The sequence below is a fragment of the Pristis pectinata genome, chromosome 4, assembly GCF_009764475.1.
Source record: "Pristis pectinata isolate sPriPec2 chromosome 4, sPriPec2.1.pri, whole genome shotgun sequence".
NCBI lineage: Eukaryota > Metazoa > Chordata > Chondrichthyes > Rhinopristiformes > Pristidae > Pristis > Pristis pectinata.
This window is the reverse complement of record NC_067408.1, coordinates 77,712,561-77,734,355: the sequence shown is the minus strand read 5'-3', so window position 1 is coordinate 77,734,355 and position 21,795 is coordinate 77,712,561. Positions and strand designations below refer to the sequence as shown.

The following is a 21,795-nucleotide window of genomic DNA, read 5'->3' as shown; positions in this document are numbered from 1 at the left end:
TCAAGGAAAGATATTAATGTTAAAGAGGGTCTGTGAGCAGCCAAATCTGGTGGTAGGTGAGGTTTAGTTTAAAAAAGCTGCCACAAGGTAATACAAAGATACACAGAGTAGTCAAAGAGGAATATGGTCTGGTCATGGACGAAGTAGAATTCTGCAACTGATTTTAAATTGTAATTTTGCTGAATCCTCGGCAGCAGATCTGCTCTGAAGACTGATCCAAGACCCACCTTTCCCTGAAGACTGAAAAAAACATTCTCCATAATAACTATTCCTCTATTGTTAACCTGGGCATCCAAAGTCAGAATATGTGTATTAACTGGAACTGAAGTATTTTAACAGCATGGTGTACTGCTTTTTAACTGAGCGATATCATGGTGGTGATGGCAGGTACAAGGAAATGAATATATTTTCCTGTCTAATAACTTCTCTTCATGTTGGCAATCAGCTTTTGAAGCACTAATGAAGCAGTCAAGATACCCAACTGTCAGAGCAATTTTACTGTGCAAAATAAACTCATGAAATTGCTCCATTCATCTATGGGAACAAGTAAACTGAGCAAAATACAAAGATAGGATCACAAACTCTGCAGAGAGCAATAAAACACCAGAGAATCAGGACAGAACAAATTATGACCTGACATGATTTGCAATCTGATCTGTTGGAGTCTGGAATTATACCATGAGTACTTGCATACAAGCACTTAGCACTTCTCTATGAACCTTTGTCTGTCATTGTAAGAATTGTTAACCAGCTCAAATTAAACAATGCAATACCTTAATTCAAAAAGCTGTTTGCACTTTAATATTTAGACAGTGTGAATTCAAGGTCTTTGACCTATCCATTGCAACAAATGATTGCAGACAAAATGTGACACTATTCCTGCATTCACAAGTGATTCAATCAACATACAGATAGGGAAAGGGACATCTGAACTTGTATCTTTATGACACAAAACGGGGTGACCTTCAGTTTTTATTCCATCCCAAATACAGCCTAGCAGAACAAATGTTAGTTGTGAGGTTTATTTCTAAATTCTCAATTAAGAATCAGCTTTGCAATTTTCAGAAGTACAGGTTTACTTGACATTCCAGTTGAAACAGCATCAGATTATTGCATTTGGGATCTGACAGAGGGCTGAAGTTTCACATGGTTGCATTTTGTAGCTCTCAGGTACGATAGCTCTATTGTTAAAATGTAACTGACCAATTCTAAATATCAATAATATACTGCATGATTTGTTTTATGTTTAGTTATAAGCTATTTATAAATTTTAATGCTTTTCAGCAATGTGTGAAAACTATTAATTTACTACCCAAGATATCAATCAGAAGTCCTCTGTGGCCAATGTACAAAAAAAATTTTATCATCCTAAATTATCTACTCAGTGTATTTGAAATGACAAGCATTCCAAGGCAACTGATGAATACAAAAATTTAGCGCTGCATCTTTCCATTTCATGTCTGCCACTGAGACATCTTGGACATTACTCATCTGTAAACCATGAAATCACAAGAGAACTGCACGAGAGAAATAGGTCTCTCACATATATCAGACTGTGAATGATTTTCAATTTGAAGTGACAAGATGATGATCATCATAAAAAGCTCAAGACTTCATATTTTCCCACCAAGTAATCACAGTATACATCAAGGCAGTCTAAGTATTTTGAATGAAACAGGATCCTTCCAATTCTTCACAAACTATTTTTCCACTTAAAAATAATCTTCCTTTTATTCTCTCAGGCAAGTATGTATAATAAACAATGACTCGCATTTATATTGTGCCCGTCAGAAATGTGTCCAAAGGTGCCTCATCAAGCATGGCTTGACAAAATTTGACACCAACTGATAGAAAGGAATATTAGACAGGTGAACTAAGTACAGGTCAAAGAGGAAAGATGCAAAGAGTTGGACGATGTTAATGAGAGAAAATTCCACACTTCTGGGTCAAGGCAGCTGAAGATACAACAACCAATATCTGAAAGAAGGGAATCAGTGACAGAGAGAAGGCCAGAAATGGAGAAGCTCAGTAAGCTCTTATTGTGCAGATGATGGTTAGTGAACCAGACAGGATATTAAACAATTTGAATATACAGTAAGGATTAGAATTTTAGAACTTAGCTGTTGGCTGACTGGATGTCAGCCTAAGTTTGCACAAGAGCTCAGAGTATTGAGGGAAGTGTGTTAGCCAAGCTTGAAGATGGGTTATCTTATAGTAAACAGAGTCAGCTGTGTAAAACTTTGGTTAGGCTTCATTTGGAGTACTATGTTCAGTACTGATTGCCCCATTACAGGATGGATGTGGAGATGTGGAGGCTTTGGAGAGGGTGCAGAGGAGGTTCACCAGGATGCTGTGTGGATGAGAGAGCATTAGCTATGAGGAGAGGTTGGACAAACTTGCATTGCTTTCTCTAGAGCATCAGAGTCTGAGGGGAGACCCGATAGATTGGGTAGCTAGTCAGAGTCCCTTTCCCAAGGTAAAAATATCCTAACCAGGGCATTGCTTTAAGGTGAGAGGGGGAAAGTTTAAGGGAGATATGCAGGGTAAGTTGTTTTTTTGCACAGAGAGTTGCAGGTAACTGGAACACGCTGACAGGGTAGTGGTGGAAGCAAACACGGCAGTTGCATTTCAGAGATATTTAGACAGACACACGAGCATAAAGGGAATGGACGTATATGGATCATGTGCAGGCAGATGGGATTACTTTCATTTGGCATCATGGTCGGCACAGACACCATGGGCCGAAGGACCTGTTCTTGTGCTGTACTGTTCTATGTTCAAAATGGGTCTTTTTCAGACTGGGAAGATGTAACTCATGGAGTGCCACAGGATCAGTTCCATTATTTCTTATCGAAATTCATGACTTACAGGAGGGGCAGTGTGTAAGGGATCCAAGTTTGCTGATGACAAAAAAATAAGTGGGAGATGCATGCTGCAATGAACATGTTTGGAACCTGCAATGAGATATTAATAGGTTCATTGATTGGGTAAAAAGTTGACAAACTGAGTTTGACATAAGAAAGAGTGAGGAGGATTCAAAAGACAGACTATTGTTGAAATAGAGAAAGACTGCAAATGAGTGAAGTACTGAGGGATCCAGCTGTCTTGTGTATGAAGTACAAATAGTAAGCAAGTGCAGGAAGTTGTTTGGAAGGCAATTAACATATTCACCTTTATTGCAAGAGCATTGGGGTTTACAGATGGGGAAGTATTGTTACAAATGTGCATGGCACTGGTGAGGTCCCACTTGGAGCACTGTGCACAATTTTGGTCCCATTATTTAAGAAAGGATATATTGTCATTGGAGGCAGTCCAGTCAAGGTTCACTCAGCTAATTCCAGGGATGAGAGGTTGTCCTATCACAAGTTGATAAAAAAGTTAGATTTGTATTGTTTGTTTGAAAGGACAAAGGGTAACGATTGAAACATATATAATGGTTAGGGAGCATGGCAGGGCAAATGTTGAGATGTTTCCTCCAGTGGGAGAGTCTGAAATGAGGGGACATAGTTACAAGTGGGGGGTCAGTTAAAAGTGAGGTGTGTAGGAATTTCTTCTCACTTAGGGTGATGAATCTCTGTAATTCTTTACCCTGGAGGCTGTGCAGGCTGACAAGGTAGCTACATCTTTGAAAGATCATGAACTGAGGGCAAATTGAAAACTGGCACAGAAGAACAGTTGAGGCCTTGGGGAGAAGAGCTATGAGCATACCAACTGGTGGGGCAGGGTTGAGGGTCCGAGTGGCCTACTGCTCCTAGTTTCATGTATTCTTGCATTTGTAAGCACAGGTGTGATGGATGAATGGAACTTGGTGTGAGTTATGACGCAAGCAGCAGGTTTTTGGATGAGCTCACATTTATGGAAGTGCAAGGCTGGAGGAAAAGTGGGTGACCACTAGAATTCCTGAGGCAAGAGATAATGAACAAAATATGTTATTTAATTGATAGAAACAGTGAATTTTACAGTGATATACATATTTCTAAATGAGGCTAAAGAAGAATTTTGAAAACAAGTAGCTTCTGTGGCACCAAAGCATCATGAACTCTTCTGTCAGTCTTCACGGGCCACAGGTTGACCACATTTAAAATAATGTAGCGATGTCCCAGACAATCTTCTAAGGACATCACTATTTCCAATAGGTTACTTTGATGAATTGCACATTAACCAGTGTTAGTTCATACCCCTGATTGTGAAATGTATATTGGTTTCAGTTTGGAATAATTCCAACAATGTCAATGAACTTTACACCAATATTCAGTTGCTCATATCAACTGAAAATCACCTGTGCTATATCAATTTGTGAAAGGACTCTCCCAGCAGACTTGCTCTGACCAATGGCATCAGGACCTTGGATCCCTTTCTTCATTTCCTCCAAACTGATCTCGTGACTTGTCAAATCAGACTGGATTTTCTGTGTAAAAATCAAATGGATATAAATAAGTGACAAGGTTATTTCCAGATCTAAACAATATTCCATTTTTAAAAAAGCTAACTGTGAATTTTTTTCTCACAGTACTGCAAAGGTCATACACAGGCAATCTCATATTTGGATGTAAAGCTCAAGTTGACCACATGGAACTGCCTGAAAGCACCCGTTTTTATTGCAATGGGTGTTCTCTCCTTGTACATGAATAAACACTTATCCATCTTAATCTCTCCCATTGGCTTGCACATTACAAAATAGATCCGAGCACAATCCTCACAATGCTGTTGTCTGCAAAACTATCAAAGGATCTGCAAAACGAGAACCAACTGAACTTTCCTAAACATTACTCAACCAAAAATCTACAGGAAAAAGAGCCTTAAAGCAAATTATGAAGTGCATTATTGAGCCCCATGCAATCTTAAAAGTTTGTGTAAAGGACTATAATAAAGTAAAGCAAGAAAATTGGAAAGGCATTAGTAATGTGTATGCAATATGGTCAAGAATCATCAAGAAAAAGAATGCAAAAGAATGCAGGCTTTCAGAATTCAGTTTCCATCCCAGGGTGAATCCTAGGTTCTGTTGAGAGCCAACAAAAGGCAGTTACATCACTCCATGTCTTAGTAACTCCAGCAACTACACCATAGCTTCAAGAAGATCCAAGGCAGATGTGACTCTTAATGGTGGGTCTGGAAAAAAAAAATAGCCCACCAGTCCCAAAAGCCTCAGGTTGAAGGATCCTGCCAATCTATGGCGTACAATTTATTTATAGAAGATAAAAACTTTCAGTTACATTAAAACTGCATTCTGAACCCAACTTGCAATATAAATGGGGAGGGTCCCACAGCATTGAGAGCCTCTGGCAATTTAACTGAATTCTTTCTTGAAATAGAGCTGCACCATAAATCTCTCTCAAGTTCAAAACAGTTGGGTCTTACAGCAGTTCTTAAAAAATTGATTTGTATTTGTAAGATCTTTCTCAGCCTTGGGCCTTTTCCAAACAAAAAAGAAGTTTTGAAATGTGAAGTCACTGTTGGGATGTAGGTAAAGCAGAGCTACAAAGCGTACAATAGATTTTCACAATCATGTGACAGTAACCAGAAAATCTGTTTTATCCATGTTAATTGAAGGGTAAAGCTGACCAGAATACCTGGATTTTCTTCAGAATACCCGACTTTCTTCAAAATAATTCAACTATCTTCAACACTCACTCCAGAGACTAATCATGCAATTTCATCAAATCACAACGTAAAGGAGCTGGCATTTACTATGCACATCTAATACAGAGAAACATTCCAAGATGCTTTGCAGAATTACAACAAACAAAAATTAACACCAAAGCTCATAGCACAAGTGAATAAAAATTTGATGTGCACTGGCCAACCAATTGCCTGATTTACGCTGTGTATCAGTCATGATTTAATTCAAAGGCAAAAAAAAATCAGTTGGTTTCACTGAAAATCAGCTCCATCATCTCTCTGCAGCTGATCCCTCAGGAGTTCTTGGTATCTCACCAGTGCTTTGTCCTGAAACGATATCATCTTAAACATCCTACAAATCAATAAAGGTGCCCAAGTAACACTGTCTGCTTTCAACCTCACTTCTTCCAATTGAAATTAAAATCCATAATTTTTTGATCTCCAGGCTTCACTTTATCAAAATTCACTTCACTGCCCTCTCTAGGTCCACCCAATCCAAAAGCCAACTCTTGAGAATCACACAAAGTTAATGTCCGAGCCTCATTAGTCCTCCCAAAATGCATTACCTCAAATTTGTCCGGATTAAACTCCATCGGCCACTGTTCAGCTCATTTCACCCACACGTTGATATCTCTCTGCAGCCAAAATCTACCTTCCACATGATTAACTCTTTTGCTTTCTTCTCTGACCCTTTTTAAGTGCGCACAAAGCTATAATATCCACAATACATTAACAAAATAGGTTCTGCGTGTCTTCAGAAATCTTGAACATGCAAGCACAGGCAGGAGCCATCGAGCTGGAAGAGAAATGAGTTCTCCAGTGATCAAAACAAACAAAAGGCTACAACTGGAAACCCCTGTTGTGTGGCTTGAGGACTTGTTCATATAGACATGGCATTTCATGTTAAAATGCAGTTTGCTACTCTCAATAAAGGGTCAAAAGTAGAGAAGTTTAAAGGTTTGTGTTTTCCCACTGAGATGTAACCACATCTTAAATATGCAATACCATTAAAACTGCCTTCCCACCAAAAATGCCATTGAAATAAAAAGCGTATAGTGCTGTGATTACTGAATTGTAAATGGCCAATTGGAATGTTTCATATCGTAAATTGTTTCAAACAGCTTACACAGACACCAGACAGGAAAGGGGGAAGCAAGCTAAGCCTTGTTTACTTCTGTCAGAAGGGATGGAGCAGTGCAAAACTCAGTTTTAATTCATTTTACCTTCAAATTCGGACCTCTGTGCCATGAGAAGACTAGAGTAAGGCAAGGGTGAACTTGTTAGTCTCCAGAGCTCAGGCCTCATCAGATTGACCCCCAGGACAGTTGTGAGTACGTGCAAGATTCAGCTCATAGCATAGAATGACAAAAGGAAAGGGTGAGGTATCATAGTGTCAGATGTTAGGTTAGGCTAGTGAAATATCTCAACCTCAAGTAAAGGTATTTGACGATAGAATAGGGAATTCTGGTGTTTTACTACTGAAATCCCTTGTTAGAACTTCTACGTAGTCAGTGCTAACTTAATTACTGACTCATTGTCAACAACTTGTCATTAAAATTTCTACCACCAACAACACTAATGAGAATCTTCGTTGAACCATCCACATAAATACTGTCATTTTGAGAGGTGGTCAGCGGCTGGGTATTCAGCAGGCTGCAACTCACCTTATAATTCCCTAAGCATCTGCAAGGCACAAATCGGAACTGTGATCAACTCAAAAAACTTAATACCAACCAGGATAATTTAGCTAACTTGATTAGCAACCAATCATCACAGTAAATGGCACTGCAGTGCATGCCATCTGTAAGATTCATTCAAACAATTTACGAAGGCTATTTTGAAAGCAGCTCCATTAATCAAAACCTCAGCCAGCTAGAAGAACAAGTTGTCCTCCAAGTGACGTTACTTATGAGAAGTATACTGTTGCTTCTTCACCACTGGGTGAGCATCCTAGAACACCCTGCCTAATTACACTGAGGGAGTTCTTTCTACATCTTCTCTGCAATAGTTCAAGGTGGTCATTCACCTTGACCTTCTTAAAGGCAAATGCGGTTGGCAATAAATGCCAGCCTTGCCAACTCAGTCCACATAATGTAAATGATAATTTCTAAAGCCACTTTTGATGGTCTTTTCAATTTTCTGGGCTCCACAGCCTGGATTTTCCTCACATATATCTCTCTCTCTCATGAAACCTCTCTTTCTCTTTCTATTTCTTCAATGGTATTTCTAATTTTTCCCTCAATACCATTCCAGTGTTCATTTTCCACCCTTGAAACAACTAACAGTCAAGATGCCAGGAGGCAAGACTGGAGTGAAACACGTCTCAGAGATCCTCCGATCCTGTCCTGGTCCTTCTGAACCTTACATTTGTTTTTCTACAAAAATATGTTGCCTTTTACGCACTGAACATTCCCTGTCACCATGACATCCCTTGAAATACAATTTGAAGTGAGGAGTATGATATCTGAGTTGCATCTTCAAGGAATGGCAACATGCTACAAACACCACTTTGACTCCTGGTTGTCATGTAAAATTTCAGATGCGAGTTTCAACACTGAAACTTTCTACATGCAAGATTTAAGCCTTTTTCAGAGATGACCCAAAGATTAATGAATAGGGTGGATTGTCATTTTATTCAGAAGTGACCGTGGCTATAGATGCAAAATACAATTAGCTGTGCATGAAATACACATCATCTATATCAAATGGAATGAGGTGGCTAATTAGCGCAGGGCCAACACAATTTTTGCAGATGCTTCATATTGATCATCTTCAAGAGCTGGTCACAATGTACGTCAAGGTGATCCAAGGCTTTCACAGATATATTTCAAAAAGCTTTTGCGCTGTCTCTCTCTCTTCCCTCCTCTCAAATTCTGCTCCATGCAACCTGCACTTATGGTTGATTCCAGGGACCAAGAAGACACCAAAACAAGATTTAGATACACACCATTACTCACCCATGCAATTATAAAAAGGTGGTCTTTTATTAGCCCAGGAAATTTGCTTCAGGATATTTTCCTTCTTGGTCAGATATCTGACTGACCTCTGAAGGGGAGGTAGTTAAACACAAGGGTCCAAACATCACTACCTTCAACCCTTTATCAAATCTGTTGTGCTCTACCAAGGCCTGCTTTCTTGCTATATCCTTGCTTACCAGCGACTTAAGAATTTGATTTGGATCTCCCAAGCCCATGCTGACCATACGTGTGGGCCTCCTCACAGACATCGCATTAAGTGTCTGTTCAGGTTTAATCCACTTATTTGCTTATGGAACTATTTATCACATACAAGATAACAAATGGCTGGTATTTTCCAAAGAATACTGTGACATTTTTTAAAGTAATTCATATGTTGGCTGATTGAAGAAAAATATTGACATTTTGATTTTTTTCCAAACTTCTTTCAATTTAATGGTCAGCCATGACTCATTATACTCACAGCATATTGTGCATGGTTTATAATATGATGAAACACTGATGCTTTGCAAAGTGCTTAGGGCTGTGCATGACCCTGAGGATTTACTTCAGAAAAGATTTCATAAATCCTTAACACTGTGGTTGGTACAGTCCAAACAATAGTCTGGTTTTCATCCTATTCATCGTCCTTGTGATTGTAATGCATCAAGAATAGTGGGATTAATGAAATAATGAACAAATTAACAAATATATTTCACAATTTCCTTTGCATATTGCAGAATAATTTTGGGGGGCATTCAGTTTCATGTTGTGAATTAATCAGATATTAGTCTTCATCGCCAATGTTTCATCAGATCCAAGTGGCTGTAACTGTTTAATGACTCCCATCTGACAGCATATCAAGAAAGTGAATGCAAAGTTCTCACCAAATTAGTTTTCAAAAAAAGCAATACACGGAAGTCTCCCTTGAGCAGAAAATGTAAAAATGCTGAGGATTTGATCACAGCAGCATTAGAGAAAGATTATTAGTGGAACACTGATTCTAACTTGAGCACAAGAGGGAATTCAGTCTTTGCAGCACTGAATCAGTCTGCTTTCAATGACTTCCACAGATTACTGAGCAGAATATTGGAAGGTGTCTGAGAAGTGAACCTGGGCTGCAGGTCGGGAGAAGCAGATGCCATCGACTGAGCTGAGGGGATTCAAACAGTGATGGAGGGCGAGGACGGGATGAGGTGGAGATGAGAGATTCTAAAGGCAGCCCAGGGTGAGAAATGGTAATAAACACTCATCTACTTCACACTTCCCACTTTTAAGGAACAGGTAGGTGTAGAACAAAACGTTAGATGCAAAATAACAACAGAATGCCTGAACCTTAAAACACAGAAATCCAACAAAGTACAAGCATTACTTACTTCCAGTTGTGTAAATTATTTGCTTCGTCTCTGATTCCTAACATTCAATGGAAAAACTCAAACAAAAAAAAGAGTAAAACTGTACAAATCTTGGCTGGTTTACAGGAACATCACGTTGTTGAGCATGTTGGAGACTGGGATGACAACATTGCTGAGTGCAAGGGGATCAAGCGATATGGGAATTAGGCTGCAAGGTGGATGAGGTATGGGAGGAGCCTGATCTTAATGAATGGTGGAGTGGGTTGCAGTGCCTATTCCAGGTTCTTAGTCCAATGTGCTTACAATCTAAATCAAAGCAAAACAATTTGAAGAGCACAGTAGAAATACATCACAATTAACATCATCTGTGACTGATCATTCTTATTCTATCATCTCTCTTCAGCCTTTGACATGGTTGATCATGCAATAATCCTGTTTCAATAGAATGAATTTGCTTGGATTCATTCCACTGTCCATCCCACTGTGGCCAGAGTTTTAATTTGCCCACAGTGGAAGGGATAAGAATGAATCCAACTGAGTAGTTCAACCCTTAATCCTCTGCATCAAGAATAGAGTCTGGTTCCCTCTGTAAAACTGGCCATCTTCATCAGCGTCACCTTATCCTTTGGAAAACTGATGATTTAAAAAGTGATTGAAGAATTACTGGAAAAATAACTGTACTTCAAGTGGATAAATTACCTAATCCAGATGGGACACATCCTCGGTTGCTGAGGAAAGGAAGGATGTAAGTCACAAGATATCACTATCAACTTCCACACGTTTAGATACAGGTGGGAGTGGGCTAGGGAAGTGGTGGGTGATGACAACTGAAGAATTGCAAATATGACACCAAAATGAAGAAAGGATAAACACAGCAGTTCGAGATCAGTCAGTTTGACTTCAACAGTGGGAAAACATTTGTAAGTGACATTTAGGGATAGAACTAGCAGTCACTTGGAAAATGTGGATTCATTTGGGAAAGTCAACACTGCTTTGTTTAAGGCTTTATTGTATCTAATTATATTGATAATTCTTGATGAGGTAACAAAGGGGGTTGATAAAGGAAATGTGATTGATATGCTGCATATGGACCTTCACAAAGATTACGTGCCAAGTAATAGGCTTGTCATTAAGTTTAAAGTTCAGGGAATAAAAGGAACAGTAGAAGCAGTAGAATAAAAGGGACAGTAGAAAATTATGAAACCTTGCTCCAACTGTCCAGGAATTTGGGGAAACAACACCTGAAATATTGCATTCAGTTTTGGTCTTATTTCTGGAAGGACAAGCTTGCATTTGAGGCACTGCAACACAGGTTCACATTATTGATACTATAAGACAAGAATGTCTTGTAGTGACAGATTGATTGGAATGGGCCTTTGCTGTGGAAGATGAGAGGTGATCTGAAGAAGTCTTATATGATTTTGGGAGGGCTTGTTTCCCTTCGTGAGTGAGTCTGGAACTAAGAGCATTGTTTCTGAAAGAAGGATTGCCCATCTAAGACTATTTTTGTTGTCTGTAATTTATATAAATGATTTCAACATGAATGTACAATGCATGGTAAGTAAGTTTGCGGATGATACAAAAATAAGTGGTGTTGTAGATAGTGTATAAGGTTATGACAAATTACAAGGGGATCTTGATCAGCCAGGTATGTGGGCTAAGGATTGGCAAATGGCTTTCAATCCAGATAAACATGAAGTATTGCATTTTGGGAGATCAAACCAGTGTAGGACTTATACAGTGAACTGTCCAGCTCTGGGGCATGTTACGCAACGGACAGACCTCAGAGCGTAAGTGCATAGTTCGCTGAAAGCAGTGTCACAGGTAGATAGGGTGGTGAAGAAGACATTTGGCATGCTGGCCTTCATCAGTCAGGAGTTGGGAAGTTATGTTACAGTCATATAAGACGTTGGTGAGGCCGCACTTGGAGAATTGTGTAGAGTTTTGATCACCCTCTTATAGGAAAGGTGTTGTTAAACTAGAAAGAGTGCAGAAAAGATCTACCAGGATATTACCTGGACTTGGGGGCCTGAGTTACAAGGAGAGGTTGCAGACACTAGGACTTTATTTCCTGGAATGTAGGAGATTGAGGGGTGACCTGATACAGGTATAAAGATCATGAGGGGTATAGACAGGGTGAAAGCACATAGTCTTTTTCCCTAGGAAGAGGGTGCTACAAACAAGTAGACAGAGGTTTAAGATCAGAGACAAGAGATTTAAAAGGGAAATCAGGGGCAACTTCTTCATGCAAAAAGTGGTGCATATTTGGAATGAGCTGCCAGAAATGGTGGTTGAGGCGGGCATATTAGCGACATTTAAAAGCCATCAAGATAAGTCTGTGGATTGGAGAGGTTTAGGGGGTATGGGCCAAACACAGGAAGATGGGACTAACTCACTGAGCAAAACAGTCAGCAAGGACCAGTTGGGCCAAAGGGCCTACTTCCAGACTGTATGACTGTATGAATGTCTCATCTTGGGGAGTTGTTAATCTTAGAAATTCTCTACTTCAGAGAGCTTTGGATGCTAAATCAAATGCTCAGTTGTTCCTCAGGGATCCGTATTGGGACCTCTGCTGTTTCTGATGACTATAAATGACCTGGATAAAAATGTACATGGGTGGGTTAGTAAGTTTGCAGATGATACGAAGATTGGTTGTATTGTGGATTGCGTAGAAAACTGGCAAAGGATACAGTGGGATATAGATCGGTTGCAGATATGGGCGGAGAAATGGAGTTCAACCTAGCCAAATATGAAGTGTTGCACCTTGGGAGATCAAATGCAGAGATAGTGGAGTGTTAATGACAAGACCCTCAACAGTGTTGCTGAGCAGAGGGATCTTGAGGTTCAAGTTCATCGCTCACTGAAAGCGGCTACACAGGTTGATAGGGTGGTAAAGGAGGCATATGGCATGCTTGCCTTCGTTAGTCGAGGCATTGAGTTCAAGAGTCAGGAAGTTATGCTGCAGCTTTATAAAACTTTAGTTAGGCCCCATTTGGAGTATTGCATTCAATTCTGGTCACCCCATTATAGGAAGGATATTGAGGCTTTGGAGAGGGTGCAGAAGTGGTTTACCAAGATGCTGCCTGGATTAGAGGGCATGTGCTATGAGGATAGGCCGGACAAACATAAGTTGTCCTCTCTGGAGTGGCGCAGGCTGAGGGGCGATCTGACAGAGGTTTATAAGATTATGAAAGGCATAGAGTAGATAGCCAGTATCTTTTCCCCAGGGTTGAAATGTCTAATACCATAGAATATGTATTTAAGGTGATGGGGGTAAGTTCAAAAGAGATGTATGGGGCAAGTTTTTACATGCAGACAATGGTGGGTGCCAGGAATGCGCTGCCTGGGGTGGTGGTGGAGGTAAATACGATAGGGGCATTCAAGAAGCTCTTAGATAGGCGCATGAATGTGAGGGAAATGGTAGGATATGGACATTGTGTAGGCAGAAGGGATTATTACTAATTGGTTCAGCACAACATTGTGGGCCGAAGGGCCTGTTCCTGTGCTGTACTGTTCTATGTTCTATTTAGTTCATTCAGTGCTGATCTGGATGGATTTTTGGGCCACATGAAGCTGGTGGGTTGCAGGGATTAGGCAAAAAATGGGAGCTGAAGCCAAAAATCGGCTGAGTCATGATCTCATCAATTGAGAGGTTGCTTTGATTTGTAAAATTATCTTCCAAACTGTGTAAAATCACTGGTGCAGAAAACACTGATTAGACATCTACAGATCTCTGCCATTATAACATCTTTGGACTTCAGATGGAATTCATGGAAGTATGATGTCTATTTATTTGAAGACACTAAAGCATCAAAGGACAGAATACCAAATGCATTTAATGATATCAATGAATCAACTTTAAGTGAGCACAACCTACAAATTTGAAGCTTTATAGCTCTATCAGTATTATAGCTGTTGTCTTTTCAATATTTTGCTGATTTATTACATTCAAATTTAAGCATTATTTACTGAAAAACCACTGAATTTCTTCAGAAAAATGAAATGCTTCAAAGTGTGCATCATCAGATATGGTACCACCTGCATTATTTTGTTTAGGAAGATTATGTAATCAAATTGCAACAAAGGCAAATGACACCATCGACACACTAAGAATCAAAATGCACAGCATTTGTGTAAACAAGTTGACAGTATTCATATCGCAGTAATAAGTGAAAAAAGCTGAGCTGTAAGGAATTCTGTCTTGGCACATTCAAGCACATTACTGATCTATGTCCTAAGCTCTATTAGTTCTCTAATCACAAGCAAAGACAATTCCCATTCAATTTACTGTGGTATATTTGAAAAATGCTTTCAATGTCAAGTGACGCTCAATACAAATTTTCTGCTTCAATGTAATCAAGAATTTTATATGATGCACATATTGTGTACAGCAGCTTTCATGTCCCAAGCGGAAAGCTTGCAACTATTGATGTGGACTGGGATTCAAATTAAAAATCTTTGAGCAAGCACGGCAATGTGCCACTTTTACATTATAACAGCAAATTAACACTACCACAACGTCCCCAGATATTATAACAGTTAATTAATAGTTAGCTTAAGCTAAGCAGCAATCAGACATTTCACACGCAGTTGCACAGATAGGAACAACTGGCTTATCAAGGGAAAGGAAGTGAGGGGGGAAAAGGAAGGCTTGAAAATTTATCTACAGTAAATTGCATAGTCATTTTTCCAGAGTTTAACAACCCAACAAATGTCACTAGTACACATACACAATTTAATTATTCAAATTGGTAATCCTGTTATCGACAGACCATTACACTGTAATAACTACCTTTTGCAAAAGCCATCCTATTACCAGTCTCCAAAAGACTTGTGCAATAAGGTGCATTTATTTTCTGAAATTGCAAACTAATAACTTGCATATCTTCCCATTTGACAGACCAGTATATCAGCATGGCAACACTCAGAAGAAAGAAAACACTGCTTAAAATATTTATCCTTCATGCATTGCACTATGGCTGTGCCCATATAGTAGTGGCATTAATATACTGTAAGTCTTCACCATCTAAAATTGGGTATGCACCAAGCTCAATGAAACAACTCAGGCAGGGTCACAAAATTTAGCTGCCTCTCTGGAAGAGTTTGTGTGTCAATAGAAAAAGGAGTTCAATTAATCATTTTCAGTTGTTTCTGCAAATGCACTGCTAACCATCTCAAGCACGCAGATAAGAGCAGGTCACATTCCATACCCAGGTGAGAAGTTATCTTGAAAATGAATTACAGAACATGCCAATGCAATTCCAACCAGATCTCACCAAATCTTCACTGCTGCAAAGCTATAATTTATTGATCAAAAAGGTGTCAACTAACAAGTTGCTTCACCCAAGTGAAAATTGTGGAGTACTCTTCTGCATATGTGCTGGCAGGATAGAACTTACAAGTGAAAAATTAAATTTATCAGTCCAAATATATGAGAAGATTTTTTTTCCATTTTACATCAATTTTTGCAGGAAGTAACACCTGTGTGCTTACACTCTTCAAATAAATCTCCCTTAAGTCCCAATGCCTCACTTTGAAAAGCAGCAGAAGCATCCAATAAAGTTAGTATTGCATGGAAATCATTCTAACTTCCATGGCCCATAGTTTCGCCTCTGTGGCACTAAAGGGTGCTCACTCCATCAAACAGCAAGCCTGTATCATGCAATGGCACAAGCATTTACCAGTCATCAAATGATGCCCACATGTCACAGATATCATTTTCCAACTTCAGCTGCATCTCATCTTTGTCCAGGACTTCTGCTCCCTTCTTCCAATGCCCTTCCCTTCCCTGCTCTCCCAGTCTTCTAATAAACAAAAGCTGATCTATACAGAAAATCTATTGTGAAGATGTATCCAGCATTATACACAACTCTTAAACAACATGTAAACATGTCTTGAAATAAGAGCTGTTCATCTCATTAATTCAGTTTCCACTGCAAGCTCATCGCTGAGCTAGGAGCTCAATCTAATTGTTCTGACAGCTCTAATGTACAAAATTGAGTGCAATGAACTCACTATGCTGTTCGCCAGATATTATCGACATAAATTTTGCTTGATTTACAAAAGCAATGTTGCAAGATCTGATTTTTTGGACTCAACTGGTGGGGCGGAAACTCACATCTGGCAACTCCAGCAGAAAATTGGCCTTGTCCTCCACTCACACGAAATCTGTTACATCCAATTTTCCAAGGCATCAGTGTGGTGAAAAGGAGACAATTGTACTTGCCATGGTACTCTATTAAAAAGCAACTACAACTCCATGCAAGAGAAACGAAGGACCGCAATGCTGGAATCTTGATGAAAAACACGATGATGCTGGAGGAACTCAGCAGGCCAGGCAGCATCCGTGGAGAAAAGCAGGTGGTCAACGTTTCGGGTCAGGACCCCTCTTCAGGACTGAAGAATAGGAAAAGGGGAAGCCCAATATATAGGAGGGCAAAGCAGAGCAGTGATAGGTGGACAAAAGAGGAGAGGCAGGGTGGACACAAGGTGGTGATAGGTGGATGCAGGTAAGAGATAGTGATAGGCAGGTGTGGGGGAGGAGGGGAGAGTAGATCCACTGGGGGATGGGTCAAAGGTAAGTAGGAAAAAATGGGAGTAGAAAAAAGAGATAGGCTAGGAAAGGGAAAAGAAGAGGCATGGTTGGTGGGGAGGGGGGGGGTGGTGTCGGGGCAGGTTGTGGAGATTACTTCAAGTGGGAGAATTCAATGTTCCTGCCGTTAGGCTGCAAGGTTCCAAGAAAGAAAATGAGGTGCTGTTCCTCCAGTACGTGCTTGGAATTCTCCCAACAGTGGAGGAGGCCGAGGACTGACATATCTGTGATGGAGTGGGAGAGGGAGTTGAAGTGACTGGCAACAGGGAGATGCAGATCACAGTTACGAACAGAGCGCAGGTGTTCTGCGAAATGGTCACCTAGTTGGCGTTTGGTCCCGCCAATGTAGAGGAGGCCACACTTGGAGCACCGAATGCAGAAGATAATGTTAAGGGAGGTGCAGGTGAATCTCTGTCTCACCTGAAAGGACTGTTTAGGTCCCTGGATGGAGCTGATGTAGGGGCAGGTGTTGCACCTATGTACATGCAAATTATAGACTAAAAGGAGGCGTCAGCCAACAGGGTACACTCAACCGACATCCTATTAGACTGGCCTGACGAAAATAGAGGAAGTTGATTCTGGAGCATACTTGTTAAAAAGAGTTTTCTTTTTAAATTACTTTTTATGCTGAACACTGCTGGATTTTACTTCAGATGGTTCATTTTCATTCCTGTGCTACTGATTCTTGTCCTGATTTTTGTTTTTTGCTGCAAACTACCGCAGATGAAATTCTGTTGGGAGATTTTAAATCATACTGAATGACTTCAATAAGGAAAATTCATTGTCCAATTGGACAGAAGTACAATGGTACCTGAACTGTAATACTCATCTACCAGATTTCACATCCACAGATTCCTGTTGCAGATTCAGTGCGTGAAGGGAATAGCTGTATTTGTTGCCTCTAACTCACTAAGAACTCTTTCTAAACAATTGGGATGCACACTTAAAAAGCAAACTGTAGGTAATATTCTATACAAGAGGTTGCCACTTCTTATCCACTTTAGGGGACACCAACCTGACAGGGACTGTGTGACGTACATCAAATAACCGGTGAACAGTAGCTTTGCAACTGGCAACACCCTACCTCTTAATTCTCCCATGAACTGGAGGGATGAAGCATACCTTTCATCAGCTGGCAGGATTTCAGAGTGTAGACGGGACCCATGAGAACACGTGGCACTTTGAATCAACTATAAAGCATTCATGAATAGAAAAAGCTTGCACTCAATTATGGCTCAGGTATTAGCTGAGCGCAGAGACTGGATTAGTAATTATCCAGGAAGCCGTCCCGAGTTTCTATTCTGCAGCCTGCATTATTAGTAGGAAAGCTAACAAATACAATGGACAACTGCAAGGTGAATAAGATTCAAATTACCACTTATTTCCACCTCTGACACTGAACCTGTCTCAGCTCACCTCCTGTTGAAACCCTAGACTATGATTGGTGATTTATTGCTGTATCAAAACAAAGAGACACATTTTATTGTTGACTGCTTCATGGATGTAGCTCAATTGCTTCAGCATCTGTTTTCCATGTTCAACTTCAGGGTACAATGTCTGCACGACAGTGGAGGCGTAATGGTGAAGGTAATCACAATGCATGGTATTTAAAATGCTAATGCACAAAGGATGTGGCAGCTCTGAACTTAGCTTCCGGCTAAGGCTGATGAGTCCACAAGAAATGCCGCTGCCAGCATCTCAAAAATGATACCTCCATGAAATATGAACATCTTTCCCCAGACCTCTTATATTTTAAGGGACTGTCACCTCTCGATACTGTGACTCACTCCCATGTCACCACAATAACTAATCCTGCTCCAATTCACCTGCCCATTAAACAACAGGAGCTGCAGCAGATGTCCTTCACTTCCTCCCTTCTCGGGGTCCCAAACACTATCTTCCAGTGAATGAGCAGGTTACTTGTACTTCTATTCCATATTCTATATTCACACTTGTAATGCAGTCTCCTCTACACTGGAGACATTAAACACACATTAGGTGAGGGCTTGGCAGGAAACCAACCTTTGGTCAGTCAGCAAGTGTGATTCCAAGCTTCTGGTCACCAGTTACTAATTCTTCAAGTCACTGCCACACAGATCTAGGCCTCCTTCATTGTCTCAATGTCACTGCATTTAAGGTCAAGGTACAGCATCTCATCTATGAGTGAGTGATGTTATAACCTTCCTGACAGGTGAAGTAGAAATTTAAATACAACTTTGGTCTCCTTAACTAAGAAAGGATGGACTTGTCAGAGAGATTGATACTGGATATTGAGTGGACTTGGACTATATTTTCTCGAGCTTAGAAGAATGAAAGAAGATCTCAGCAAAACTTTCAAAATTGCAAAATGACTCAACAGGCTTGATACAGAGAGGATGTTTCCCATGACTCAGGATTCTAAGACCAAGGAGCATGCTTTGAGAATCACGAGCAGGACGTTTACTACTGTGTTGAGTAAACTTGTCTTCACTCAGAAGGTGGTGAACCTTTGGAATTATCAACCCTGAAGGGCTGTAAAGTCTCAATCAGTGAATTCATTCAGAACAGGGATGGATAGACTTCTGGATATTTCAGGATTCAAGGAATATGGCAGTAGTGCTGGAAAATTACACTGAAGTCGAAGATCAGTCATGATCTTGATAGATGGTGATACAGGTTCGAACAGCCTAATGGCTGGCTCCTGATCTATATTTCTTAAGTTCTATAGTATTCAATGCAGTACTTTAAAGAAAATAGTGGTTATTTTTTACCATCATCAATGTGCCAAGAAAAGACTTTACTCACAGGGTAAAATGAATCTGCATGGTTGTTCTCTCTTCATTGGTCAATCCCACCTCCACTGTATAGCCGATGCCATGTACTTGGGAGCAACTTTTCCTGCAGCTCCTCCAAACCTCCAGCATTGACAAAAGGATCCATGCATCTCCACTGCACAACCAAGGCTATGCTCTTCGGCAACTGGCCTGACCGTTCCAACATCCCCTTCACTACCTGAAGATGCTGGAGATCTGGTTCGGAGGGGCTGAGGTGTGTAACAAGAATTGGCTGGAGTGGATTGGGAAAGTCAAACAAAACTTGGGTCTGTGGAAACAGCACTCTCTGTCAATAACTGGGAAGAACTTCGTCATCAGGTGCGATATGCTCTCAGGGCTGCTGTACTTGGCGCAGGTGTGGCCTGTTTCCCACTCTTCTGTCTCAGTAATCACCAAGGACGTCTTCCAGCAAGTCCAATGGGTCACGATGCACAAGTCCCCAGTGAATGGGGGCAAAAGTGTACCAAATGTTGCCCTCATCCTGATGACCACCTTCATGTGTGACTCATCAAGTTGTGCATGGATCCAAAGTATGTGGGCACCAAGTGTCACTATGTGCTGAGGTCCTCCCTGTCCCTGGTGTTGCAGAAGATAGGCCTGGCCTCTTAACTGCACAATATCCCAGTCAACTGGACATTGATGCACTTCTTGTCCATTGTGGAAGAGTTCTTCCAAGTAAGCACCTTTGACCACAAGGCAGTGGTCAGTGCAGAATGTACTACAGACACCACGGGACAGGGACTCTTATGGATTTGATGGGTTGGTTCCCTGAGCAAACAGTCCAAACCATCTGGCAGAATGCCTCATCTCCAGATCTCACCAACACCTCGCTTGGCTGGCAGTGAGAGGTGCCCTCGCAGTCAGAGCCTTCTTGTAGAGACGTCATTTCACCCCCAATGAGTGCTGCCCTCAGGACAGCTACAATGGGGAAGAAACGGTCTCCCACTTCTTTACAGACTGTGGATTCGCAAAGAGAATGTGGAGAAGGATGCAAGGGTCCGTGTCCTGGTTTATCCCCAGCTGCTGCATATCAGAGGACCCTCTGATCTACGGGCTATAACCAGGCACAAACACCAAGTGCTGTGAGAAGGTCATCAACTCGGTGAAGGACACCTTTTGGTCTTCCCGAAACTTGTTGGTCTTCAGCACAGTGAGATGTCTGTTAGGGAATGCTGCAGACTGGCACCGTCCAGGCTGCAGGAGTACCTGCTGAGGGACGCATTGAAGCTCGGTGGGGAAGGACCATATTCTTGGGTCCTTCTGCTACTGCACATTGAGGGGTGGAGTTGGGTGGGGAAGCTCCTCAAAGAATGGGAAGGGTATCACCTCAGGGAGCCACATGAGTGGCATGGTGCTATGTTTATTTGTGTTATTTTCTTTAAAAGTTTACACTACTGGAGGTAATGACCATGAATGTAAAAGTTTTTTTGTACTGTTTCTTCCTGTGTGTATTTTTTATTATGAATAAAGTCTATTTTTGAAATTTAAAAAAATCAGTCAATGTTTCTATAATTGGCAAACATCTTCAATGGCCTACCATAGTCCTTTAAAAGTTAAAATATAATGGATTATTTAGGCCTTCCTCTCACCTGCCCCTTCTAAATCAGACACACTTTTTACTATACTTTGGTACTTGTGACAATATTAAACTAATAACCAATAAAACTCCTTGGGCAAGCTTTCCAGTTGCCAGTAATCTGATCTAAATAGAGTAACTCCAACTTGGAACTTTAACTTATAAAGGCTGAGCTGGTGGTAAAGACAATGCCTGTACAAGTTCAAAACCAGATTACTCATTTGTAAAAAATGTATCTTCAAGTTTGAGGATAGCTTTTGAACACTGAAATGAACAAATATGCCACGAGAATTGCTGTCAGCCTGAATGGAGTGTAGATAATTTGTCTTCCCTGTTAATGGAATCATACATGTTCTCCTCAAAGGATAAAAATATCCTCTGCACAGCTTCCTCACCTCCACTGTATCATTCACTATCTACCATTATAAGGATTCTATTCCGTGTTAAGGTTTATGTGGCAGTTTGGCAAGGGCTGATACATCCATCACATTAAATTGTTAAAATGTTGGATGAAAGGAGGCTATTGCAGTGGCAGTGTATAACCAATGTTCTTTCACAGATGCCAACAAATCACAAGCCATCAACAGTCAAGAAACAGAAAATCATGATGCTACTCTCCACCGAAGCAAAAGAAAACTTAAAATTAATGAGACTAAAATAAATAACAGGGAACAGTGGTAAATGATAGTCAACAAAGTGCATGCACTGTTGCTCACACTTGTGACTACCATTCTCAATGATTGGGAAGCCACATGCCAGTGAATTTTACCATTAAACAATATAATTGCACATTTTATTTTATTTCTTGCTCTGGGTTTCGATTTAACTGCCCTAATCTTCCATTTAATGTCCAGCAACTCCACTCATATACATCAACTTCTGCACA

General features: G+C 40.5%; 1 protein-coding gene across 3 annotated transcripts in view; it reads right to left on the bottom strand.

The window, feature by feature from the left end:
* Positions 1-21,795, bottom strand: part of dmd (dystrophin) — a 1,415,828-nt gene that overhangs the window by 758,600 nt on the left and 635,433 nt on the right. For all 3 annotated transcript variants that reach the window (XM_052015085.1, XM_052015086.1, XM_052015087.1), the window contains exon 31: positions 4,280-4,408. In XM_052015085.1, the coding sequence (XP_051871045.1) occupies positions 4,280-4,408 (129 nt within the window). The remainder of the gene's footprint in view (positions 1-4,279; positions 4,409-21,795) is intronic.